Source organism: Prionailurus viverrinus, chromosome D1 (genome assembly GCF_022837055.1).
Source record: "Prionailurus viverrinus isolate Anna chromosome D1, UM_Priviv_1.0, whole genome shotgun sequence".
NCBI lineage: Eukaryota > Metazoa > Chordata > Mammalia > Carnivora > Felidae > Prionailurus > Prionailurus viverrinus.
Genome location: NC_062570.1, coordinates 76,426,003 through 76,445,777, shown reverse-complemented (window position 1 = coordinate 76,445,777; position 19,775 = coordinate 76,426,003). Strand labels below are relative to the sequence as shown.

General features: G+C 41.6%; 1 protein-coding gene across 1 annotated transcript in view; it reads right to left on the bottom strand.

Annotated features, from left to right (window-relative positions):
- NELL1 (neural EGFL like 1) overlaps positions 1–17,564 on the bottom strand; it is a 416,591-nt gene extending 399,027 nt beyond the window's left edge. Inside the window, exons 1-2 of the mRNA XM_047823242.1 lie at positions 17,558–17,564; positions 15,663–15,791 (exon numbers count right to left, since the gene is read on the bottom strand). Coding sequence (XP_047679198.1) covers positions 15,663–15,791; positions 17,558–17,564 — 136 coding nt within the window. The remainder of the gene's footprint in view (positions 1–15,662; positions 15,792–17,557) is intronic.
- Between the last annotated feature and the right edge of the window lie 2,211 nt (positions 17,565–19,775).

Here is a 19,775-nt window from a genome sequence, read left to right as displayed (position 1 = left end):
TACTGTCTTGGACAGTGCAGATCTAGAACATTTCCATCATCATATAAAGTTCTATTGGACAATGCTGTTCTGGAATAGCCAATTCCAATTTTTTTAATGTTTCTTTAGTTTTGAGAGAAAGAGAGAGAGAGAGACACAGAGTGTGAGTGGGGGAGGAGCAGAGAGACAGGGAGACACAAAATCTGAAAAAGGCTCCACAGTCTGACCCGTCAGCATGGAGCCCGACCCAGGGCTCAAACTTGGGAACAGTGAGATCATGACCTAGGCCAAAGTTGGAGGTTTAACCAACTGAGCCACCCAGGCATCCCGCCAATTCCATTTTTAAGAACTGCAAGTGAGTGACCTTGGTGTTTTAACCCAGCCTCTCCCTTTTACATAGTAATAAAATCTAATGGTAAGGAACACAGGGATATAAACATGAATCCAAAAAACCAACTGCATAAGATCTAGAACCGAGAACCAAGAGAAGAGCCATAGTAAGTGAGAACAAACAAACCTCTGTGGGGTTTTGGCCCATAATAAGGAACTACTGAAGTAATCAGAGATGTTTAACCTGAAGAAAGTAAGGATGGAACACCTTGAAAGCTGCCTGCAAATACCTGAGAGGCTATTTCATGGGAAGAGGATTTACACTTACTCTGTGGTCACAAGTGCCTCTACCTGCACGAATCTTTCCTGAGTGCCAACTATAAGTGCCAGGCATTGACATCATGCTGGGTAATGATTTATAACAGAAAACAACACAAGCGGAGACACGGACTGACCTATGATAGACTAGCAGACAAAGTTAAACGAAACAAAGAGAAATATATCATTTCAATTACTGGTAAGAACTCTGAAGGACTATACACCAGGCAGTAGTAGTTGATAATAAAACAGGGGACCTCATAGGGAAGAGAGTAGGAGAAGGCCTCATTAAGGAAGCGACATTTAAGAATGAGAGCCAGGTACAGAAAGTGCAGGGACAAGGAGGTCTTCTAGGCCTCTTGCAAGGAGGAATGGTGTGGGTCAGGGAAAATCTTGGTGTGCTCATGGAACCAAAAGGTGGCCAATGTGACTGGAGTGCTTTAGGTGGGAGCAATAGAAGGGCATTGCATTAACCCAAAATTTGGGTTCCTTTAAACTATTTCTGAGAAAGTAGCCTAAAAACAATATGAGCTGACTCATGATACAATGTTATCTCCATCACTGGAGGTGACCAATCACAGGACTGGACTAAAGGTTTGTTGGACAATTAAGGATTCCCTTAAAGAATGTTCTCTATGGAAAGGTATATATACACTAAGAATTTAAAAACCATGGGCAAGGAGGCATGCACAAAAACGCACACTGAAAAATCTGAACCAAGCCAAGTCTCCATCAATAGACAAACGGATGAGTGCATTGAGATGTTCTGGATCAGTCCAAACTAATGAACAAGATCTATATGTCCTCAAAAGAATAATTGTGAGTGAAATAAGTTCCAGAAATATCCATACTGTATGATGCCATTTATATAATTTTTAAGCCACACAAACCATTCACTGAATGTTTACTGTATGTCCAATAATGAATCCACTTACTTAATCCAGAGAACAATCCAGGAGACAGATGCTTTATTATCCCCATATCACACATGGGAAAAAAAATGAGGCAAAAAGAAGTTAAAGAACTTGCCCAACATTATATAGCTAGTAACAGCGAGAGCTAGGATTTCAATCTGAGCAGTCTGGCTCCTAAGACTATACATTTAGCCACTATACATATGCCCTCCTTATTATATTTCTCATATGTGAACACATATAAATGTGGTAACACACACACACACACACACACACACGGACTGAGTACTCATCAACCATATTAGTGACGGCTGGTAGAAAGGTTGAAAGAAGAAAGGCACTGAGAGGGGAACACAGAGATTTCAAATTATTCTGAGATTTTTTTAAGGTTCTAAGCGAATAGACAAAATGTTAACATCTGATTCTGGGGGACAGTGACAGCATCGTTGCTTCTTTTATCCTTTGTGCTTGTACGTGTTTTTCTTTTGTGTGGCAGAGTAACTCCTAGTCAAGTTAAAACATTGTTATGACCTTAAAGACCCAAGGCCCAGAGTAGTTACGTAATATACCAGCAGTCAAGTGAGGGAACCATGCTAGAACCTGCATCCCCAGGCATGGGATCCTATGCCTACTGTGCAACCCTGTGCTGCCAGGCAGCTCATGGGCTGTATTTTTTTACCAGGATGTAAGCATGAGGGCTGAGCCAGCCTAGCTTATCAGCACATCTTGGCTCCACTTCATGCACTGGCTACATCCATGAAAAGTTGTATTTAAATAAAATATTTGCATACCAAATCATATTTTTCCACTGATTTACATTCTAATTTTAGAGATGTGTTCCCACAGAAAGGAATTTAGTCCCAATATGTTAAAACAAATCCCAATTAAGAATCACAGCATGCATCAGACAGCATTGCTGTCAATGCTGATCTAATTCTCCCACAAGGGTCTCTCAAGAAAACCCTGGTCAAGGGGCGCATGGATGGCTCAGTCGGTTAAGTGTCCGACTTCAGCGCAGGTCGTGATCTCGCAGCTTGTGGGTTCAAGCCCTGGGACAGGCTCTGTGCTGACAGCTCAGAGCCTGGAGCCTCTTCAGATTCTGTGTCTTTTTCTCTCTCTCTCTCTCTACCCCTCCCATGCTCACACTCTGTCTCTCAAAAATAAATAAGCATTAAAAAAATTTTTTTTAAAGAAAACTGGTCAAAAGGCCACAGGGACTACATTTTAAATGGATACACATTTAAGTGTAGCCCCATTGGTTAGTTCTGACTTTTGCAAGTTCTCTTTGGGCTGCCAAACGGATCACCAGGTATTCATCTGCAGGTATTCAGCAGGCCCCTCCCAGTGAAAGAATCATAAAATTCTATTAAATGGAGTTCACCAACTGACAAGACCACCATCTGTCCTAGTGGATTGAAAACACCTGCCAAAGAGATTTTGGCAGATGTCCTTTGCTTTCTCTTAAGAGAAGCTGTATCTTTATCACATTACATTTATTTATCCACTCCTACTCTGATGTATTAGGGAAAGAAAACCTGGAGGTGGAGCGGGGCTGAGACACAGACTCTGCAGGTATAGACTCCTGAATTCAAATCCCCTGTCTGTCCCTACAGATAATGTGAGTTACTAGAACTCTCTAGGTCTTATTTCTTCATCTGTTCGAAGGATATGAAAATAGTACAAAAGTAATAGGGTTGATGGAAGGATTAAAAGACAAATAAACTTTAGGGGTTGAGATAATTAAAAAAAAAAAAAAATCCAGTTCAGACAACTGATCCATCCTCGTTACAAAGTAAATAGATAATTGCAAATACTCTTTGGGAGAAAATAACACAGAAATATCTTCCTGCATTTAAAAACATGAATTGTTTAAAGTTATCTGAACTTAAATAAATGAAGTTATCTGAAATTACTCTATACTTACTTGCTTATTGTCTGTTTCCCCTCAAGAGCCAGACTTTGTCTAATTTGCTTACCGTTATATTCCTTATACTTGAAAGAGTGCCTAGCACATAGTAGGTATCTGCTAAATACTTGATGACAAAGTGTATACTTGCTGAACTCTTAATAATAATATGGATTAACATTTAAATTTGTTATTACTAACAATGAATTTATGTTATCTAAATTTACCCTTAAAATATTGTGTATCATAGACATTACCATTATTACCCAATGTCCAGAGAGAAAACACATCCCAAGAGGTAATTTGCCCAAGGTCAATATGTTAGTTTGGAAGTGGTGCATATACATAGCAGTTTCTAAAAGCATTACTATCTTTTTACATTCTCTGCTGTCTCTCTCCTTCTCCGCTCTCCTTAATGTACTATTTGATGGGAGAAGGAACATGACTGAGAAAACAGATTTAAGTGCAGATGTTAACAAGTGTGAAGATTTAGGAAATTATTTATTTTCTCTCTGATATACATTTAGTCACACAGCCACTGAATGATTTTCCCAAATATGCCAGTGCAGGTGTTAATTTGCCTAGAGAGGAACCTGAAAAACCCTCTCCATTCCCACAGCTTGCTTGAGTTTTATTTTGGCAAGAGCAAAAATACCTATATTTGAGAGATGCTGATATGTGAACTGAATCACTCCACTAATTGATTAAATGCAGAGTTATACTAAATCACTCCACTCCAAGTGAGGTTGCCTTGTAAATGCTCCCAGAGGTAATTAGTGACTAGGCGCATCCAATCAACAGAAAAAACAATTCAGACTTGGGCAATAGTGGGTGGCAGGAAAGGCGGACGATCAGCATTAAACAAACCCTTTGGGTAACTCCAACTTCCTCAGAGTTTCCGAGCATTAAGAGCTATAACTCAAGCCTCAAGTACCTTTTTGTGAAAATGAGTGCCCATGAGCAGTGCGCCTATGAACACAAACTGCATATATTTAATTCCTGTCCATTTTTCAAGGTCTGCTTGAGATGCCACCTCCTCCAGGGAGCATTCCCCAGGTCATCCAGTGAGAAGCTTCTCTTCAACGTACTCGGGACTTTTTCTATAACCCACGACAATCCAGCTCTCTTCTCCTCTCCATTCGAGTGTCCAAGGGCATTCTGTGTTTGCCCTTCTCGGCTATAACCTCATTGGGGTCAAGATCTTTGCCTTTGTGTCTGTGTCTCCCACAACATCTAGCACAAATCCTAGAATGCCTCCATCTTCTGGAAGTATCCCACATTAGCCTCTGTTCTATCTTGTCACAGAAAACATGCTACTTGAAAGATACTTTTTTCTTTAGAAACTCAGTTCTAAGATAGAACTCCTGTAAGGTAGCAGTTTACTGGCAGAAGAAAAAAAAAAACCAACACATTAAAGAAATTCACCCATGCATATTCTAATTCACTTTTATAAATGAGACACCAAGGGACAGACACATCCTCCCCACCAGGTAACACCAAGGTACAGTCAAGTCAGGGAGAAGTAGAGTTCCAAACCCTCAGGCCTTCTCTGAGTCCCATTCAAGGCAAAGCAGAGGTATTCCAAAATGACTTTGACACTCTAAAGCTAGTATTTAGGGTGTTTTTCAGCTTAGAAAAGATCCATGCCAGTCTTACACATAGCCATTCATTCTCTCTGCCCCCAACCCCAATTCCTAATATAATTGGTTTCAGGTAAGAAGTGGATAAAAATCGTACTTATTCAATTGTCTGCACTACACAAAGAAGGCAGTGACAAAGACAACCGTAAAAGGCTAGCTAGCCCCCAAATAATCCTATCAGGCTTTGGAGCGGGTATGATAGAAGCATTTCCAGTTAAGCAAGCTTCCTACTTAAATTCATCAATATTATTATCAGGCTAGCAAATGAAATGAAGGTTTTCACTCCCTTAATATACATCAACTCAGAGCTAGACTTAGAATGGTGAAATAGGAGGAGGAATAAAAATAAATGCAGGAAAGAATGATGAGTTTGTTTTTTACACTTTACGCATTTCAAAGTACCTTCTTATAGTTTGTCATTTAATTCTTACACTCAGTCTGTGTACTCTTCCCATTTCCGGATGAGGAATCTGACCCTTGAGAACATTAAGTGACATATCCACTAGTACCCCTAAGTACTCCCTCAAGGTACTTTCACTTACTCATTGACAAAATGGGGCAATAAAAGTACTTACCTTATGTGGTTGCAGTGAGGATGATATAAACTATTACATATAAAGTTCTGAGCCCTAATCTTCTGCCCCTTCCCCAATCCTCTGTTTTTCCCACTATCCCAATATACCTCTGCATGTTAAAATCTGACCCTAACAACACACAAGATGACAGATGATATACATAGGAGAAGGCAGCCACAGTCATATTCTATTATTTAAAAATGTATGAACTCACATCTAATGAGAGCTCACCATGTACCAACTACAGGTGTGGCTCTTTATATGTATTAACTTATTTTATCCTCACTACAACCATATATACCATATATATATAATATTACATATTACATATATACAATATATATAATAATACATATTACATATATATAATATCTGTATATTACATATATATAATATACATATAAATATAATGCGTATATATATATATATGATCCCATTTTATCAATGAGTAAATGGAAGTACTCTAAGGCAGTGAGCTTAAGTAGCTTGCTAGTTACTATCATGTATTCATATTGAAAGACAGAATTTTGAGGGCACCTGAGTGGCTCAGTCGGTTAAGCATCCAGCTCTTGATTTTGGCTCAGGTCATGCTCATGATCCGTGGGATGAAATCCTGAGTCAGGCTCTGCAGTGACAGTACAGAGCCCAACGTGGAATTCTGTCTCTCTCCCTCTCTCTCTCTGCCCCTCCCCCGCCTGTGCTGCACTCTCGCTCTCACTCTCTTTCTCTCTTAAAAATAAACATTTTTTTAAAATATAAGAATTAGGGGCACCTGGGTGGCTCAGTCGGTTAAGCATGCAACTTCAGCCCAGGTCTTGATCTCACAGTTTGTGGGTTCAAGCCCCGCGTCAGGCTCTGTGCTGACAGCTCAGAGCCTGGGCCCTGTTTCAGATCCTATGTCTCCCTCTAGCTCTGTACCTCCCCCGCTCAGGCTCTGTCTCTCTCTGTCTCAAAAATAAATAAACATTAAATGTATATATATATACGTATATATATATGTATATATATATACATATATATGTATATATATATACATATATATATACGTATATATATGAATTAAAAAAAAAGAAAGACAGGATTTTGTAACGTGTCCATATTAAATGTGGTGTGGTGTGGGGCGCTTGGGTGGCGCAGTCGGTTAAGCGTCCGACTTCAGCCAGGTCACGATCTCGCGGTCCGTGAGTTCGAGCCCCGCGTCAGGCTCTGGGCTGATGGCCCAGAGCCCAGAGCCTGGAGCCTGTTTCCGATTCTGTGTCTCCCTCTCTCTCTGCCCCTCCCCCGTTCATGCTCTGTCTCTCTCTGTCCCAAAAATAAATAAACGTTGAAAAAAAAAAAAATTAAAAAAAAAAAAATGTGGTGTGGTGAAACAGTAAAAGCTCAGAGCCTGTCTAGACCTTCACAGTCCAATATCGTAAACCCCAGCCACATACAGCAATTGAGCACTTGAAATATGGCTAGTAGGGTTGAGGAAATACACTTTGAATTTGAATTTGAGTTAATCTGAATTTAAATTTAAAATGAATATTCAATGAAATAGCAGCTTTCCAGACATTGGTTGTCAGTCAGTGAAGGGCAGTGATCCTGAGAAATGGAAAACAATAGAGATGAGTGCTACCATTACCCAAGCTTATTGCTCCAAGAGAGTCCCCACGCTGTGTCGGAGGGAGGAGGAATTCAGGCAGAGCCCAGCAACTTCCCTGAGTTGAGGTGAGGAAGTTGTGAGTTTGGGGAGACCAAGGCACTTAGATTTCACAGGACAATATACATGAGAGGAGATGACAGCAGACAGAAAAAATATGGATCTCTCTTAAGATCAGTACTCAGTGGATTGCATACATGTGATAAAACCACCAAAAAACACAGAACCAGAGCCCAAAAGGTAACAGTGCTCAACATACACACAGGACTGAGAACACTGCCTATTCCCACCAATTGAGCCAAAAAATCTCACGATTTATAGGGAATTGGGTAGAGTACACAAAAGGACTTGCTTCAGTGATGGGAAATAATTAGCTCTACTCTACCTATTAGCACTAGCACTGCTCTTGGCCATCTAAATGTAGGATCCAAAATGTAGGACCCTTAAATGTAGGATCCAAAAAGATCAAATTGTTTCCCAGTCACTTAACTGTGTCCTAGAAAAATACCATGAATATTTATAAGAATACAAAAATAGCCAGCACCAACAAGGTAAATAACAATGTCTGGCATTCAATCAAAAATTACCAGCCATGTAAGGAAGTAGTAATGAGAAGAAGAATTAACCAATCAAAATTAACCCAGCACTGATATAAATATTAGAACTAGCTGTCACAGGGGCGCCTGGGTGGCGCAGTCGGTTAAGCATCCGACTTCAGCCAGGTCACGATCTCACGGTCCGTGAGTTCGAGCCCCGCGTCAGGCTCTGGGCTGATGGCTCAGAGCCTGGAGCCTGCTTCAGATTCGGTGTCTCCCTCTCTCTCTGCCCCTCCCCCGTTCATGCTCTGTCTCTCTCTGTCCCAAAAATAAATAAAAAACGTTGAAAAAAAAATAAAAAAAAATAAAAAAATAAAAAAATAAAAAAATAAAAAAATAAAAAAAAAAAAAAAAGAACTAGCTGTCACAGAAATATAAAGCAGTTATTGTAACTGTGTTCCATCTATTCACAGAGTTAAACGGAGGCATGGAATATTTTTTAAAGAGTCAAAACTGAACTTACAGAGATGAAACTATAGTATATGAGATTTTAAAAAGCACTAAATTATAATAATAAAAGAAACTACAGAATAAAAGCTCAGTGACCTTGAAAGTGCAGCAATAGAAACTATTGAAAATAATAGAGAGAAAAGAGAATTATGATTTTTTGAAATGAACAGAATATCAGTAAACTGGCACCACTAAGCAGCCCAACATACATGTAACTTGGAGTCCCTAAAGAAGAGAAACAGGGACAGAAAAAATACTTGAAGATATAATGGCCAAATTTTTTCCAAATTTTTTTATGAAGTGCAAGAGATCTCACACAGAAAAAGAGATGAAGAACACCACACTAAGATACATCATAGTCAAACTGCTCAAAATCCATGATAAAGAGAAAGTCTTAAAATCATGAGAAAGAAAATTACCTACAGAGGAACAAAGATAGAATGATACATATTTCTTGTTGGAAATAATGCAAGTGGTAAGACAGTGAATCAACATCTTTAAAGTACTGAAAGAAAAAAACTGTCAACACAGTATTCTACACCCAGCAAAAATATTTTCAAAAAGTAAAAACAAAACACTTCTTCAGACATGCAAAATCCAAAAGAATTCATCACCAGCATAATAGGAAGTGTTAAAGGAAAGCCTTCAGACAGGATGAAAATGATACCAGATGGAAATGAAAAACACAGGAAAGAGTAACTACATGGGTAAATATGTGATTGATTTTCTTATCATCTAAATCTGTTCAGGCACTTGGGTGGCTGAGTCAGTTAAGGATCCAACTCTTGATCTTAGCTCAGGTCGTGATCTCACAGTTCCTGAGTTCAAGCCCCGCATCAAACTTGGGATTCTCTCTCTGCCCTTTCCCCACTCTCTCTCTGTCTCTAAGAAATAAATAAATAATTTTTTTTTAAAGATAATTGACTGATTACATAAAAATAATAATAATGATGGGGCTCCTGGGTGGCTCAGTCGGTTGAGCATCCGACTTTGGCTCAGGTCATGATCTCGCGGTCCGTGGGTTCAAGCCCCGCATCATGTTCTGTGCTGACATTTCAGAGCCTGGAGCCTGCTTCAGATTCTGTGTCTCCCTCTCTCTGCCCCTTCCCCACTCGTGCTCTCTCTCTCTCTCTGTCAAAAATAAATAAACATGAAAAAACTTAAAATAATAATAATAATAATAATAAAATAATGTCATATGAGGAAGTAAAATGTGTGACAAAACAATGGCCAGGAAGAAAAAAGCAAATGATTGAAATGTTCTTATACATAAGGTTGCATACTCTCACTTGAAGGTAGACTGTAATAACCTAATGTTGTATACTATAAACTCTAAAGCAAAACTAAAATAAAAAAGAGTTATAGCTAATAAGCCAACAACAGAAATTAAATGGTACCATTAAACAAAAAACTTCAGCTAATCCAAAGGAAGCCAAAAAATCAAAAAAATGGAACAAAGAATAGAGGGAACAAGTAGAAAACAAATAGAAAAAAGATGTATTTAAATATAAACATGTTGGGGCGTCTGGTGGCTCAGTCGTTTGGGCATCCAACTTCGGCTCAGGTCATGATCTTACTGTTCATGGGATCAAGCCCCACTTTGGGCTCTGTGCTGACAGCTCAGAGCCTGGAGCCTATTTCGGATTCTGTGTCTCCCTCTCTCTCTACCCCTCCCCCACTTGTGTTCTCTCTCTCTCTCTCTCTCTCTCTCTTTCTCACAAAAATAAATAAATGTTAAAAAAAATTTATACACACACACATATATATATTTAAATCTGTCAACAATGACATGAATAGTCTATGAATAGTCTACATACCTTGATAAAAATATAGATATTGTTTTACTGGTTGCAAAGGAAAAAGGAAAAAATAAAGCAAAGACCCAACTACACTGCCTATTAAAAAAGCACTGAACATGCCACACCACATTTAAATCTCAAAATAACTATGATCAGTGAAAGAATCCAGACCCAAGGTCATATTGTATGATTCTATATATGTAAATTCCTAAAAAAATGCCAGCTATTCTACAGTGACAGAAATATCAGGAGTTGCCTGGGGATGAGGGCAGAGAAGTGCAGGAAGGAGGGATTACCAAAGGGAAAAAGAGGAAGCTTTTGGGGTGATAGGTATGCTCATTGTCTTGATTGTGGTGATGGTTTCATGGGTATATTCATATGTCAAAACTACCAAATTGTACACTTTGAATATGTACACTTTATTATTACAGAATATGTCAAGTGTACTTCAGTAAAGCTGTTTAATTTTTAATATCTGACACTTACCTGAGTATGTATGGAATAGCTTGGCAAATCTACTTTTCGATTTTAAATTTTATTAAATCGAAATATAGACCAATTGTTTCAGATGAAAATTTAGCATCTAAATCAAGGTATATTATAAGTATGAAATACAAAACAGATTTTTGGAGACTTTGTAAAAACTTACAAAATATCTTAATAAATTTTTGTATTGGCCATAGGTTGAAATAATATTTTTAGTATGCTAGGTTAAATAAAATGTAGAATTAAAATTAATATTAGTCATTTCTTTTTACTCAACATGACTACCACAAAAATTAAAATTACAAATAGGCCTCATCTTGCATTGCTATTAGACAGGGCTGCCCAACAGTGTTAACCATCCTGTGGTTGACAAAATGAGGCGCCCCCCTCCCCCAGCAAAGACGTCCACCTCCTAATCCTGTGAAATTGTAAATATGTTACCTTTGCATAGCAAAAAAGACTTTGTGTGTGTGATTACATTATGAATCTTGAGATGAAAAGATTACCCTGGATTGTCTGAGGGAGCCCAATATAATTATAAGGGTCTCTATAAGGGGGGAGAAAGAGGTAGAAGAGTTAACATCACAGAAGACAATATGGCAACAGAAAGAGAGAAAGAGGGAAATGGGACAACAGAGCAGAATTTGCAATGACACTGCCATGATGCAAGGAATGTGGCAGCCTCTGGAAGCTAGAAAAGACAATAAATCAAAGACCCCAGAAGGAACACAGCTCTCCCAACACCTTGATTTTAGCCCTCCTGAAGCCCATTTTGGACTTCTGACCTCCAGAACTATAAGATAATAAATCTCTTTAAGCCACTAAATCTGTGGCCATCTGTTACAGCAACAATGAGAAACTAATACAGACTGTGGCGCCTGAAAGTGGGATGCTACTGTAACAGATAACTAAAAACGTAGAGGTGCCTCTGGCATTGAATAATGAGCAGAGGCTCAAAGAATTTTGAGAAGCATGAGAGAAAAAGCCTAGACCGCTAACAGACTGTTAGCGGAAATATGGATGTTAAAGACCCCACGGGTGAGGACTCAGAATGAGGTAAAGAGCATGGTACAGAAAACCTGTATCATCTTAGGGAACACTTAAATCGTGGTGAACAGACCATTAGTAGAAACACAGACGTTAAAAATACTGCTGGTGGGGGGCGCCTGGGTGGCGCAGTCGGTTAAGCGTCCGATTTCAGCCAGGTCACGATCTCACAGTCCGTGAGTTCGAGCCCCGCGTCAGGCTCTGGGCTGATGGCTCAGAGCCTGGAGCCTGTTTCCGATTCTGTGTCTCCCTCTCTCTCTGCCCCTCCCCCGTTCATGTTCTGTCTCTCTCTGTCCCCCCCAAAAAATAAATAAACGTTGAAAAAAGTTTAAAAAAAAAAATACTGCTGGTGGGGTTCCTGGGTGGCTGCGTCAGTTAAGTGCCCCACTCTTGATTTTGGCTCAGGTCATGATCTCACAGATCATGGGATCCAGCCCTGTGTCGGGCTCTGTGCTAACAGCATGAAGCCTCCTTGAGATTCTCTATCTCCCTCTCTCTCCGCCTCTCCCCTGCTCACGCGCTCTCTCTTTCTCTCAAAATAAATAAATAAACTTTTTTTTAAATACTGCTGGTAAGGGCGAAAAAGGAAATGGAAACCGGAAGACACAGGATCCTTGTTACATAGTAGCAGAAAGCTTAGTTGAATTGTGTCCTGTAGTAATGCGGAAAGCAAAACTTCCGAAAGATGAACCTGGACATTCAGATGAGATTTCCAAGCAAAGTATTGCAGGTACAGACTGGTTTCTCCTTGCTGCTTATAGTAAAAGACAACAGGAAAGGGAGACGGAGGGATGAGCTGACAAGCAGAAGAAACGAGGGCCCGAGGAGTAGGAGAATTCTCAGCCTATTTGGACTGCAAAAGATGATAAAATTAGGAGATTCCCTGTCAGGAAATTCTGCTCTGGGAGAAAAGCCACAGGCATAGCTGAACAACTTTCTGCTAATGCCTCTGATGATCAAAAGTTCCGAAGATACAATCACAGGAGGGCTCTTTGAGGAGATCGGGTATGTGACTCATGGCTCCCCTCAGTCATCTCGGCATAGGCTAAGAACAGAGATGGGGGTATCTAAGATAGATCTGTGGGGGCGCCTCTTGTCCGATGCACCGGAGGCCCTAAATGTTCCCAAGAATGTTATACCAGCAGAAACACTGCCAACTTGGACTGAAGAAAACTGATAGGATGAAACGAGAAAAGGCTGACAGACTTCCAAAATACTACAGGCAGGAAACAGACTGCTAAAACTACTCAGCCACACACCCATGCTACTCTGCCTGGAAAAGGAAGAATAACTCAAAGGAATGAGTCACGAGCCCAGAAGGCAGAGCCAAGGACCACATGGGATTATTCCCTGGCCCTGCTAGATTTCAAAATATCTTGGGACTCATGGCCCCTCTCCTTTCTACTTCTTTCCTTTGGACAGGACTGTCTATAACAGGCACCCTACACCTACACAACCACTGTATTTGGGAAACAAATTACCTGTTTCCTACTTTTCAGAGATCCACATATGGAGAAGTTTTGTCCCCAAATGTATGATACTCAGAGACACAGTCGTACCTGATGTAGATTATTTAGATCATCAGCTGACAAGATTGGATAAGATTCTGGACTTTGAGCAGATGCCATAATAGGTTATGACTTTGGGAGATACTGGGATGAGGTGAATGTATCTTGCATGTGGGACAGAAATTAACCTTTGGAGGCTAGAGGGCAGACTGTGTGATAAGCAAAATAATGGCCCACCAAAGATGTCCGTGTCCTAACTGCCAGAACCCACAAACATGTTACCTTACGTGGCAAAAGGGATTTTAGCATGTGATTCAATTACGGATCTTGAGGTAAAGAGATTACTCTGGAATACCCAGGTAGGCCCAATAAAACCACAAGGGTTCTTAAGGGAAAGTCCTCCTCAGTCAACCTCCCATAATGAAGTTACTCTTCCCCCAGAAGTGAAAATCCTTCCCCATGGCTGGAGTCTGCTAGATGTCCCAGAGGTAGTTGGCCAAAGCAAAGAGTACACATATTAACAGATTTCTTGCCTAGGAAGACCACACTTGTGGAATAAATAAGTAAGTAAATGAACAGTGAGTAAAGTAGGCAATAAGGCTTTTACAGAGCATATTGGGCAGAGGACATTTTAATTCAATTAAAAATGTGTATTTGTCACCTACTACACGCCAAGCATGGTACTTGGTTCTAGAGATCTAGGGGTACCTAAACAGACAAGACTTCTGCCTTCATGAAGCATGGCCTCTCAACAGTAATTGAGCAGACCGACCTTGTACAATGCAAAAAGAAAAGTCATCCCATCTTGTATACTCTTAACCATACCCACCTTAGGGACTTCACCAATTCTTTAGTAAGAGTAAATGGAAACTAACATGTCCATAGGCTTTTTATATATCATCATATAATGTCTGTAGGTTTATTACATGTCATTAACAAGGCTTAAGTTATCTCTGCAGTAAATATGTAAATCTCATCCCTTAATACTGGTCCAGTCATTCTAAAATGATCCTTTTGCTATCTTCACAAAAGGCCGAGTTAAAAGAACCCTGCCAGGAATTTTCACAGAGGAATACCGAAGCTGCCTATCACATCTAATCAGGTCACTCCCCTACAGCAAGCTCCGCAAAGGCCCCCACAGCACTGAGAGTAAAGTAAGAGACCACGAACCCGGCACTCCAAGCAGGGGTAATAATTACCAGAGCTAACAAGTATACACGGCCTCCCACCTATCAGAATGGATACTGGCCATAAATCATCAGCGTACCTAAACCCCTGGATATCAGATCTGCCTACGGGGTCCAGCATAACCCAGCCCCTGCCTGCCTCTCCAGCCACTGACCACTCTTTCCAATACTAGCCACCCTTCTATTGGTTTCTGCCTTAAGACCTTCATACATACTATTTTTCCCTGACCAGAATGCTCTGAACCCCCACCCCTTCCTACACCGGGCTTTCTATTCATTTTTCAAGCCTCTGCTGACACATCAATTTTCAGGGTAACCTTTACCTGACCACCACCATTTCTCCCTATACTACTTTTTGGCAGGCTATACATCCCCTTCACAGTAAGTACAGCAATTGTCATTCAATGATTCCTTGGGTAATGACTGTTTCTCTCATCACATTTTAGAACAGGGGCTGCACCTTTCTTATTTACTCTTACTGGTACCTGGCAACCCTATTATTAGCATGTTGCCTGGTCCAGAGCAGGAGCTCCAGACTAACAGCTAGTACTTATTAAGGATCCACGGTATGTGTTAGACGCTGTCATAACCACTCCGATGGATTAGCTCCTCTAATCCTTGTAAGAGCCCCAGGAGGTAGGTACCAGTATTTTAGACGAGGACATCAGGCACAGTTAGGCTAAGGGACTGCCCAAAGTCTCAAAGCCAATAAGTGGCAGAGTTAGAATTTGATCTCAGGCAGTGGGCTTTTAAGAAACATACTATACTCCCTGGGTTACTGAGAACCAAGTAAGCTGCACCCCTAAGAGAATTCATCCATAAAACATCCTCTGTGCTCACGTGCCCATTAAATGAGGGAGAGAGAGAGAGAGAGAGAGAGAGATCTATGAATAAGGATAGGTGTAGGTACAGTATAGGTACAGGTAAAGATAAAGATAACAGTTAAAGAAATATCATGTAAAAAAATAATATGGCTGGCCAATGGCTTTCAAGGGCTTTGCAACTTCAAGCGACTTTAGATCCCCCCCAAAAAAATACCCAAGGAAAAATTTCACCACCAAACCAAATATTTCACAACCATGCCTCTAGTGCCCCTCCTCCCACCCACAGAACACAACCCCTCGACTATCTCAACACCTTCGGCATTTACGAACATTCCTTATGACAATAACACAAGAGAAATAGCAGAGATGATCTTCCGACAAACACACACCATATGAACACTCACCAGACAGATCCTCCATCCCCAAGCTCTGCCCCCGTGCAAAGGAGGAGGTGTCTTTACCTTGAAATAAATACGCTTTGCTGGCATTGTGCAGTCCGGACACCTGAGTGACTCCAGCGGTGGTGTTCACGAGGTCGAGCTCAGCGATAATATCCACCTGCAGGTCAGGGTCCGTCCCGAATCCCACCACTGAAAAAAAAAAAAGAACAAAAACACAAAGAGCTGTCTTGGCTTCAAATATAGACTGCTGGCAGCAATATGGAACAGAAATTATAGAGGCCAAGAGTGGCACGGTATACCAGGAAGCCAGTGATGAGTGCATGCATATGCTACCTTCCAGAGGGAAAGGAGGGCGATTCTTTGCTCCAAAGGCCCAGTGACACTGTAGTTTCTTTGTCCCCACCCCCACGCTCATTCCCCATGCATTAAGGATTGATGATCTCTTATCCAAAACCCTCAGGGCCAACTACATTTCAGATTCAGAATGTATTATCATATCAGAATGTATTATCATATCAGATACTGTGGCCTATATACATTTGATGGAACACCCTAAGCAAAGTCTGAATCAGTACCCCACAATCAAAACACAGTCTTTCTGGAGCAAAAACTATGAAGTTGTCCTCTAGTTGGCTAAACAAAGACCATACCTAGCCTCCTATCAGTTGAGGTCAAGTTTCACCACCAAATGAGTTCAGCTCAGGGGTAGTAGCTTCTGCTGTCATATGAATTTTGAAGGAACTTTGTGCTTCCAAGCTTTTTCAGATCTGGGGACTGAGGATACTGGATAGTAGCCCTGATCTACCTGCTTCAGAAACTGATGCAGTAGCAAACCTTGACACCACCATCACTCTGGAGAGTGTTCCCTATTCATCATGATTCAGAAGAGGACAAAGAAGAGGGATCCCAGGGGTGCCTGGGTGGCTCAGTCAGTTAAGCGTCCGACTTCAGCTCAGGTCACGATCTCACGGTTCGTGAGTTCGAGCCCTGCGTCGGGCTCTGGGCTGATGGCTCAGAGCCTGGAGCCTGCTTCCGATTCTGTGTCTCCCTCTCTCTCTGCCCCTCCCCCGTTCATGCTCTGTCTCTCTCTGTCCCTCAAAAAAATAAATGTTAAAAAAAAATTTTTTTAAAGAAAAAAAAGGAAAAAAAAAAAAAAAGAAGAGGAATCCTGCCCTTGTTTGAGATGGGGGTTGGAGGGAGTGGCCAAAAAAGAGAAACAACAGAGAATTCCTGCCAAGGGGATTCCTGAAAGTTAAATACCCTGACAACGATGTTGGAGAACCTTAGTGCAGGGAAACATGGCTCTGAGCCTTACCTAAGAAAGGCAAATGCCTGAGGCTTTCTCTCACCCAGGGGGGCCTTCTGTGCAATGGCACACTTGTGATTGCAAAGTGACTTCCGATTACATGGATTCATAAGGCTAGAGACCACTGTAAGGGACTGTGTTTAAGCCATAAAGGCAGCATCTATCTACACTTAGCATCTCAGTAGTGCAATTCTGATCGCACAGTCAGAAATGTTTTAATCAGCAACAGCTGTCAACTTTTGTCTGCTGGTAATGCAGTTGCTGAGGCAGGATTTGGAAAGCTCGCACCGATTTGTCCCAGGGAGGCTGAGTGAAGGCTCATCAGGACATCGTGAGCTATTACAACCTCATCAGCTCTCTCACCTTCACCCCTTCCTCCACAGATTTGAGGAAGGAAATCTACCCTCTCCTTACTCTTTTCCTATGAGGAAAAACAGGAGCTGCTGTAGCAACGGAAGGCTGGTCTGGCTGTAGCCTGTCATTGCCAAGGCGGACAAAGGGTTAAACTGAAGGCACAGAACGTAAACTGCCTTCTCCGTTTCTGTCAGGTTTCTCCTTGTCCTCTAAGCTAAAGGTTCAAATTTGCCCCTTCCAAATGCAGCCACTTATGAGACCAGTTTACTCAAAGACAAATCTTTCTTCTACTCACTCTGCATTCACGCGTTCATTTAATACCTTTTCAACAGGTATTACTGAGTTTTTACTATCTAATATGCATGGCTGGGCACTGGAGCCGTCTTCCTGGAGCATGCATTCCTGGGGTAAGGCGTGAAAAGAGGACCAAAAAAAAAAAAAAATAGATAATCTGAGATGGCAATAAATGCTATGCAGAAAATAAAACAAAGTGATGGAATACAAAGCAACTTGGGTGGGGCTTTAGAAAGCACAGTCAGGGAAGGTTCCTTTGAGCTGAAATGTGAATGCCTGCAGGGGCTGGTAATGGCAGGATCTGGGGAGAAAGCTTTCCAGGTGTGGAGAACAGCACACTGCAAACGATGTTCAGGGAACAGAGAAAAGTTGGTACAGTTAGAGCAGAGTGGGCAGGGGGAAAGTGGTAGAAAATGAGGCCAAAGACTAGACCCTTCCTTTTGAGCCACAACAAGGAGATGGATATTATTCTAATTGCAATAGGAAATCATTGGAGGGCTTGGAGGGGTGGGGGTGAATTTTTTTTTAACATTTATTTATTTTTGAGAGACTGAGACAGAGTGTGAGTGAGGGAGGGGCAGAGAAAGAGGGAGACACAGAATCTGAAGCAGGCTCCAGGCTCTGCTCTGTCAGCACAGAGCCCGACGCAGGGCTCGAACTCACAAACTGCGAGATCATGACCTGAGCCGAAGTCAGAGGCTCAACCTACTGAGCCACCCAAGTGACCCTTGAGGTGTGTGTTTAAGAGGAGGAGGAAGAGGATATGCTCCAACTTTACATCATGATCTCACTTAAGTTCCCATCCTACTTGCTCATCCCTCACACAGACTCAGTTCGCAAAAACTGATCCCAGAATACCAACTCTGTGCAAAGAAGCACTGAGCTGATGGGCGTCTATTGGCTCAAGTCATAGCACCATGAGCCTCTTGTGAGACTGGTGATGTTTTTCTCAAAGTGAGCTCAGATATCAGCGGTTCTGTGATCACCTTGAAAAGGCAGGAAAAGAACTAATATTTCAGTTTGATCTATAGTGTTGTACACCTATATGGCAGAAATTAAATCAAGACTTATCTCCAGAGAACCTCCAAGCTGGCCTTTCTCTGGCTAGGAATTTAGAAAGAGATCTGGGGAATGTGCCCTTAGCCGGACAAGAAGAAGGAAACGTCCCTGTAGCCCCAGTACCTCACACAGGGCCTGTCAACTGGTACGCCCTGAATTTAGAACCTAATTAATTAACTGACGAGTGGATGCTGTGTCACTGCTTTAGGTGACAATGACCTCAGAGCAATATGCATATCTGGGGACACCACCAGAGGACAGGATGGTATTCAGGCCAAGGAGACGTTCTTTAAAAACTGTGGGTGACTGAATTATTGGAGTCAAATGTTTACCCCTTCCAGACCCATACCCTTTGGCGTGTGGCTTTGCAGTTCCTTCTATTAGAGTAAAAGTAAACTCCACATCCTTGGACTTTGAGCCTGGCCATGCAACCTATTTGGGTCATTGGGATGCTTGGGATGTTAGCAGCATTACACAAGCAGGGGCTTGAATGTGCTTGTGTGGTAGGGCTTGTTCTCCTGTGATTCTGCACCAGGATGAAAAGAACATGACTCTACTGGTCCACTGGTCCAAGGAAACTGAGACACATGGAGACACCCCACTTGAGTCTGGCACCATGACCGGCCAAATCTGACCTAAACGAGTCAAGACAACCAGAAGAGCCTACAGACACATGAACCAGAATAAATGTTTTAAGCCACCGAGTTCTGGATGGTTTGTTATGCAATATTATTGTGGCAGCAGTTGACCTAAGCAGGGACTAAAGACCCACTATAACGGTCGTTCTTAACATACTCCCAGACTAGGAGCCCTGCAACTAGACAGGCCTACAAGGCACCCAAACAGATTCATTCTGTAGAACTAGCAGCACACCCCATCGGTGCCCTTGGCTCCTTGTCCCCAAGTGAGAATACGGCACACTCAAACTAGAAAGTGTTGCGGAAACAACGCTAAACCAAGAGTCAACTTCAGTCCTGCCTCTGCCCCCTACTAAAACTTGGGAAAAATCACTTCACTTCTCCAAGACTCAGTTCCCTCGTCTGTAAAATGGGGATGATCATACCTGCCTCCCAGCCTCATTAAGATTCCCTCATAAGGTTCTTTTTCCCACATAAACTGTGGGAACACTCCTAGGACACACCTGGTGCCCAGCTGGGCTT